The sequence below is a fragment of the Stegastes partitus genome, unplaced genomic scaffold (genome assembly GCF_000690725.1).
Source record: "Stegastes partitus isolate 25-593 unplaced genomic scaffold, Stegastes_partitus-1.0.2 Scaffold378, whole genome shotgun sequence".
NCBI lineage: Eukaryota > Metazoa > Chordata > Actinopteri > Pomacentridae > Stegastes > Stegastes partitus.
Window position 1 is genome coordinate 283,801 of NW_007578109.1, and position 7,627 is coordinate 291,427.

The 7,627-nt window shown below is 45.0% G+C and overlaps 1 protein-coding gene across 2 annotated transcripts in view; it reads right to left on the bottom strand.

Annotated features, from left to right (window-relative positions):
* Positions 1-88: 88 nt before the first annotated feature.
* The window catches only part of egln3 (egl-9 family hypoxia-inducible factor 3), an 11,524-nt gene continuing 3,985 nt past the window's right edge, over positions 89-7,627 (bottom strand). Inside the window, exons 2-5 of one of the 2 annotated variants that reach the window (XM_008284883.1) lie at positions 5,065-5,184; positions 4,066-4,199; positions 2,452-2,525; positions 89-1,679 (exon numbers count right to left, since the gene is read on the bottom strand). In XM_008284883.1, coding sequence (XP_008283105.1) covers positions 1,645-1,679; positions 2,452-2,525; positions 4,066-4,199; positions 5,065-5,184 — 363 coding nt within the window. In that variant the 3' untranslated portion in view covers positions 89-1,644. Of the gene's footprint in view, positions 1,680-2,451; positions 2,526-4,065; positions 4,203-5,064; positions 5,185-7,627 lie in introns of both variants that reach the window. The other variant, XM_008284882.1, reaches the window with a different exon arrangement.

Genomic DNA, 7,627 nt, shown 5'->3' on the forward strand with positions numbered 1-7,627 from the left:
TTCATGTATGTTAGTACGTGTTAATATTTCATGTATGTTAGTATGCGTGCTAATATTATTCTAATAAATGAGTCACAGGAAGCCAACGTGTTTCTCAAACAAAAGTTTTATTAAAGCATCTAAAACATCACGTGACAGTTTAAAGAACAAGCGATACCAACACGTATGAAGCCGAGTCAGACTGACGGATCGGTTTAAAGGTGCTGCAAGTCGGCAGCGACTGTTTCAGGACTCGAGCTCAATAACGTCTGTGAAGCTCCGTTTGAACCGGCATCAATTATTCATGGCCTCGTATTCGCTGTGTGACAGAAGCTTCACACGTCAGACCTGCTGCATCAGTGATCGTCTCCTCGTCGTCCTTCTGCAGCGCTGGAGGACGCGCTCAGCGCCGGCGGACACGTTAGATCCTAAACTCTGCAGAAAGTGTACAAAGTAATGTGTGGAGGCCTCTTAGAGACAGCAGGCGGGAAAATAACTCAGAGAAATATCAAGGAAGGATTGTGCCAAAAAAGTCAAACATTTTCATGGTTTTGTTGTTTTCTCTCCAGGAAACACGAGGTGTTAGCCATCAACAATCCGACGTATCAGGTATTCAGGAATCATAAAGACTGGTTTGGTCCTCATCATCACACAAGCTTTCTGCATCTGGACGGTCGAGTCATAGAGTTCAGATTCACTGCCGTTAACCGGTGACATGAACGGAGGAGTGTTTGGTATCAGCTGAACCTGCAGACATGTCCGATCTGTGTAAACGTTTTAGTCCTGAAAGAGGATTCCTGCACTGAGTTAAATCAACCCTCTGAGCCCCGAAACCCGCCGGCAGGTCTGAAAGACGTTCTGTCTCCTCCTGCTTCAGGTTCTGGTTCCTCAGAGCTGCAGGACTTTAACATGAAGCTCAGAACCAGGAGCTGCCCCGAACCTTCAGAGGTTTCATAAAACCATCAACCAGGACTTAAGATGAATGTTTGAATCTCTACTTAGCAGCTTGTAAACTTCACCAGACTGACTGCGTCTGATCACTATTTTCCCCATTGTTATTATTATTATTATTGTTGTTGTTGTAAAGTTGTTTCCCGCCTTCACCACCAGTTCAACAGTTAATAAGATAGAAATCTGAGCGTATGAAACTACCTGTGGTCTGATAGATGTCTGTTTTACTGTCAGACTGGTTTAATGCGGACGTGGAGGAGGCTCGCTCTGAGCTGCAGTGTTTCTAACATCCACAGTCTCGTGGTTGTAAATCTCCGTCTGAGTAAAACTCTGGAGCAGACTGAACTCTGGTCGTCGACTAGTAAACATCCGTGTTCCTCCCAGGTCAGGCTGGTCCAGAACATGTGAAAGTATGAAACACTCGGATCCTGAAGCATCGGGTCTCTCTGTAAACCTCGACAGCGTCCTGCTGTCGTGTCCCTTCGCCTCAGCAGAACCAGAATATTGCACAAACGACTGTAAAAAGCAGGAAAGTCCAAAGTCTCAGGTTCAGCAGCAGCTCGACTCTGCAGGAACGAAGCTGCTCCTCAGCAGTCAAACTTCTTTTCTTTTTTTTCTGCTTTTTTTTTTTTAGCGTTTCCAGAAGCTCAGCGATCCAGAAGGAATCAGCTGCAGTGTGAGAATCCAACAGCAGGCGGCGCCGTCTCCTCACCATCAGCTGGAGCTGCTGCTCTGCTGCAACTTGGACGCTGAAACACAACAGAAGGGATGAATGTAGATGTGAACCTCTGATGAAGTGCAGCTCAGACTAACGATCAAAGCCTCCTGCACCACGTGAACCAGACTTCAGCGCCGTGGTTCCTTCTGGCGGCTCCTGATTGGCTGCCTTGCTGCTGACTGACCACAGAAGAAGTTTTCTGATCTGAACTGAGGAGGCTACTTTGAGACATGCTGAGCTGCATTTCTGCTGCTTTGCTGCCTCCTGCTGGAGAACACAGTGAGCTGCAGCCTGTTTACTCTGAAGGAAACCAGCCGGTCCGGTTCCTGTGAGTCACCAATGATCCTGCAGGACCCCGGCTTTAGACTGCAGGTGTTTAACACAACATTGTGGAGTTTGTCTGAAATATCCAACTTATACATTCACACCGGAAATGATTAATGATTAATGAATGATGTTAATATTTAAACCTGTCAGAAGTTTTATTCCTCTGCTGGAAAACACTTTGACTCCACTGCTGTGGCTCTAAATGTTTAAATAAATGTGACTTGACTAGTTCTGACTTTACTTTTCTTTCTCTGTAACCATGAAACACACATTGCTGCCTTTAACGGATAGGTAGGTACAGAAACATATTTTGCATATTTTCTGTCTCTAAAATATTCGATTAAAGTGTTTTTATTTATACGGTGAATGTTTCTCAGTCAGTTTAATAATGTGAACTCTGACTATAATTCAACATTCAGCTACATGTGCAGCAGGTTTCTGGATTGTTTGTGACTGACGATGGTTCTGGTTCGTACCTGTTCGCTTCCTGAAGCGTCTCTTGGCTTCGGCTCGTTCCTCAGAGTTGAAGTACCAAACGGTGATGGCGTACCTGGAGCACAGGAGGCAGCGTGTTAGCGGTTATATGAGAGTGTTTCACATCGTGATGCTCTTCGGCATCGTTTAGTGACTGTGGACGACTTTACTGTGTCTCTGGTTGTGTTTGAGTTTCCTCCTCCTGCTGTCTGGAGCTAATGATAAAGCTATGACAAAGTTCATTCTGTTGAACAGTCGGGGTCACATGACATTCTGTCGCTGCAACTTCATTTATTTTCAGGATGAATCATTCCGAATAATTTTGTCCACGACTCCAAGACGTTCAGTTTACTGTCAGAGGAGGAAAGAAACCAGAAAACATCAGAATGAAAAAGCTGGGGCCGCCTGGTTGAGCTGGCGACCCATGTACAGGAGCTATAGTCTCCAATGCAGTGGCCATGGGTTCGAATCCCACTCATGGCCCTTTGCTGCAGCCCATTCCCCCATTCTCCTCCCCCACTTTCCTGTCTCTCTTTCGACTGTCCTATGCAATGAAGGCAGAAAGGCCAAAAACTAACTTGAAAAAAAAAAGAATGAAAAAGCTGCAGTCACTGAATTCAGACTAACAACCAATCATCAACAAACACGGTGAATCATTTCACCGATAAATCGCTGCAGCTCTTCTACGTTCCTACAGAAGACACCTACAGCTGTAGTTACATATTGACACCAGCAGGTGGAGCCAAACACCAGGAAACAGAAGGTTTCTGTTCAATCTCCCCAACAAAGACAGGAGCAGCCAGCATGAAGGATTTCCCTTCAGATGTTATGCTGTATATTAAAACGGAGTATTTTAACCTGCCGGTGCTGCAGAGAGCGGGCCCAGGCGGGTCCATGTACAGGACGGTTCTGGTTCATGAGAGCAGGAGCTGACGAGGATTTTAGTGGTTTTGTGTTCAAATATCCCAACATGACACTTTCCTAGTTTTAAATCATTTCTAGAACTGATTTGCATCTAAAGGTTTCCTCCTACAGCTGAACTTAAAGCCCGTCCATCCGTTCTAGGAGTGGTACCGGTTTCAATCCTCCAGAGTTCCACTCCTCTGTGACCCGACTGTGTTCATATTTCTGATCACTTCTACAATCAGAATCTGTGTTATTGTTGTTTGTCTTTGATGGAGACAACATTTAAAGACTAAACATTAAATGAAAGCATCACAACTCAAAGTTAAACAGTATAAACAGTAAAACAACGTTTTTTTATTTTTATAAACAAAATGTGGAACATTTAGAGTTTAACGTCAGAATAACGTTTGGTTTGAATTCAAACTCTGGATCAGTAGAACACATGAGCCATCAGCTGACTGCTGGGTTGGTTAGCTGGTTGGTCAACTGCCTGAGTGGTCAACTGGTTGACTGGTTACCTGGCTGGTTGGTTATCAGGCTAGTTAACTTGTTGTCTGTTTAGTTATCTGGTTAGGTAACTGGTTATCTGGTTAGTTAACTTGTTGTCTGGTTGGTTATCAGGCTAGTTAACTGGTAATCTAGTTAGTTATCTGGTTAGTTAACTTGTTGTCTGGTTGGTTATCTGGCTAGTTAACTGGTTATCTGGTTACCTGGTGCTGTAGGACGGCTGCACCTCGTGCGGGTTCCGGCGGTCGGACCAGAACAGCAGAAGTCTGTCGAACAGCGGCTTGATGTCGGCGACGAACGGTTTCCCTTCTGGAAAGATCCGCAGGACGCCGCCGTGCTGCTGATCAATAACCGGTCAGTTAATGTCACGTCCAGCAACAAATCAAAGGTCAACATCCATCATTTGTTGTAGCTTTAATCTTGGCCATAAGTTCAGCAGATCAGGAGATCTTCCATCAGTGGTTCCACTACAGAAGCTGGTTGGTACCTCAGTGGGTCAACCAGAACCTGCTCTCAGTGAGTTAATATGAAGCAGGTGAAGCTGCCAGCAGGTGAGCAGACGTGGACAGGTGTCCAGAAGAACCAACTGTGGTCCGGACGGAGAGTAGAGCTGAAGACAAACTGCAGCTGGTGTCAGTACCAGTACCAGTACCAGTACCAGATCAATAATATGATCTTATAATAACTGAATACGAAGCTGTGGAGCTTTGATCTGTCTCTGTGATCAGATTCTATCCCTGGATATAATCAGCTCTTAGTGGAACATCACATGCATTTCAAATATCGTGCAGTCAACAGAAATAAAAGCTAAAACCAGGCAGAGTTCATCCACTGAGGGCGTCTCATCGGGAAACAGAAGAGCTCAGGTGGTTTCCTAAAACCTAAAGAGTCTCCAGAGCCTCAGACCGTCTCCTCTTCATGTTGACAGGAACAACGGTGTGAAGCGCAGCAGACAAACTGTCAGGACGCTGATTTCTGCTCCTGAACGAGCTGGTCCCTGAACGCTACCTTCTGCTGAAGTCACCTCATCACCTGAAATCCTGCTTCACAGTGAAAAACTCTTCTTCTGATTCTATAGAGTCGAGCTGATGTCAAACATGATCACCAGGACCTGATTAGTGAAGACCATAAAGTGTCACATGACCTGGAACCAGCTGATCTGAATCAGGAAACAACCAGAGGTCAGAGGTCCCTGAACGCACCTTGTCGCTCCAGTTCTTGTTCAGGTAGTAGATGCAGGTGATGCAGCGTCCGTCTCTGTTCGGGTTGTCCACGTGTTTGACGTAGCCGGAGCCGTTTCCAGGGTAACACGCCACCATGGCCTGATGACATCACAGAGACGGAGGTCAGAGTTACAGCTTTACTTCCTGTTCCTGCTTTAAACGGAGAACCTTTACTTGAGTACTTTACTCCACTACAGCTCTGAGGTTTCTATGTTCATGACACTTTAAACTGGTATTTTACAGCTTTAGTAATGATCCAGTAGTGCTGAGATGGTTCATAACTAAACCCAATAATTAGTTCACAGAAGTTTCATCTGCAGGAATCGAATAATAATTAAGAACCAGTCCATCATTAGATCGAATATTCAGCATTTCTCACTTACTGTGACGGTTTTTAACTGTTTCCTGATAAAATAAATGAATTTATAAATGTGCCAACTCTTGAAAAAGTTCAACAATTAAAATATGAACAAGTGTTTTCAGATAAATCAATAAGTAACGCAAAAAAACACCATCTAAAACCTGGACATTAATGCCCCAAAACATCTAAAACCTGGATATTAATGCCCCAGAACATCTAAAACCTGGATATTAATGCACCAAAACACACCAAACTATCAAAAGGTTTCCTGCATCACCTCCCTGCAGCGCTGTGACCTTTCGACCCCGAACAGGAAGCGTCTGATCGGCGGATCATCGGACATCAGACCGTGTCAGAGTCAACAAAAGCTCCGACTGAAAGTTTCCTTCCAGGAAAAACAAAAAGCTTCAAACAGCTGATTGTCGGAGGTCACTGCAGGTCATCGACTGTTCATGCGTTTAACCTCATAGAGGATCTGGGTCCAGGATCTGGGTCCAGTCTGGCTCGTTGTGGTTTCTGTTGCTGCTCTCTGGCTGCTGCTGCTGCGTTTTCTTCAGTTTCACTCATTTAATCTATTAAATCATTTTTAGTTTTTCTTTGTAAATAGATCCATGTAAAGTCTGAGGTTGTTTCTGGTTGATATTCTGTGTTTGGTTCAGATCGGGTCCAACAGTTTGAAATCATGGACTTTATCTTCGTTACAGCTGACGGGATTTTTAATCTTTAAAAAAACTCATTTTCCTTTTCTTTTTTTAGAACTTTTTAACCATTTGTTTTTTTTCTTTTCTTTGTATTTCTTGTTTTTTTCTCAGATCTGAACCGTTTCAGTATTTAAATAAAAGCAGGATGCGAGTATGTTCCTTGACTGTTTGATTGTTTCTGATTTCTTTCCGTTGTCGGTTCGCTGTTGCAGCTTTTGACTTTTCATTTATATATAAATACATAAAAGATGAACGTCTACAACACGCTGCACAACAGACACCTCAAACTTCATAAAGTAAACTTTAACAACTTTTTTAAACTTTCAAGTCTCATATTTAGTTTCATCCAAACAAATAAATGATTTTTAGGACCTGTTGGTTTACTTTAATGCAACAAAACCTCCAAAACGTGGACGTTAACGCACCCAGACAGAGACAGCTTCAGGTTGGGTTTCTGGATGTCTCGTCGTTTTTAACATGAAGCTCACGAATAAAAGGAAACATTAGTTCCACTCAGATAAACTTTTATGACATAGAATGTGTTTTTTTGTTGAGATAAAATCAGAACCAGCGTATTCCACGACGGATTGCTTCATCAGACGCTCCCTCTGTCCTCTGGTTTATCTCCATCCTGTCGCTGACGTCTGACCCTGATGCTGACGCAGACTCAACACCAGCTGCTTTTATTCTGCTGCACCGTCGCCTGACTTTTATTTGTTGGTGGAGAAACCTGCAGCGAAGCACGAGTGCATGACGTCGGCAGCTTCACCTGGCGTGCAGTTTCTGAGGACGTGCACGCCGCTGCACGCTCAGGAGGAGCAGGTTCACCCCCACGTTAGGGACGGGTCCCTGAACGCAGCACCAGCAGCCGCACGTGCTCAGTAGCCTCCCTGACGTCAGCGGTGACCACCTGACGTCTGTGTTTACAGGATCAATGCATGCGACCACACGGAGGCCACGCTCCCTTTCTATAGGATGGGACATGCCCCCTCTGCTGCCATGACAACGACCCCCCCAGCTGATAAACAACGACACCCTGAGGGGGAGCACGCACGTTTGTTTACACGCTGATGACCAGATATGGACTCATCATCATCATCATCATCATCATCACCATGAAATGAAGAAATGCGTGCGCGCGCGCACACACACACACACACACACACAGGAAGTGATGGTGTGGACGCTGAACGCCTGCGAGCGTCTCTGACTCAGCTCCCTGGTGTCGGCCTGCAGAGAGCTGCTGAGGGATGGTGGAGGTCTGGCAGGTTTCCAGGCTGCCGGCGGTTTAATGACGGCCTACGTGAGGAGCATCAGGCTGCACTCTGAGCACCACAACAAAACAGTGGAGCTGCTAAAGATCCAACTGGTGGAACACAAACTGGAACAACTCAGTCAGAGCGATGTCAGACGACAACAACCAGAGAGACACAAAACCACCACAAAGAGACAAAACCACCACAAAGAGACACAAAACAAC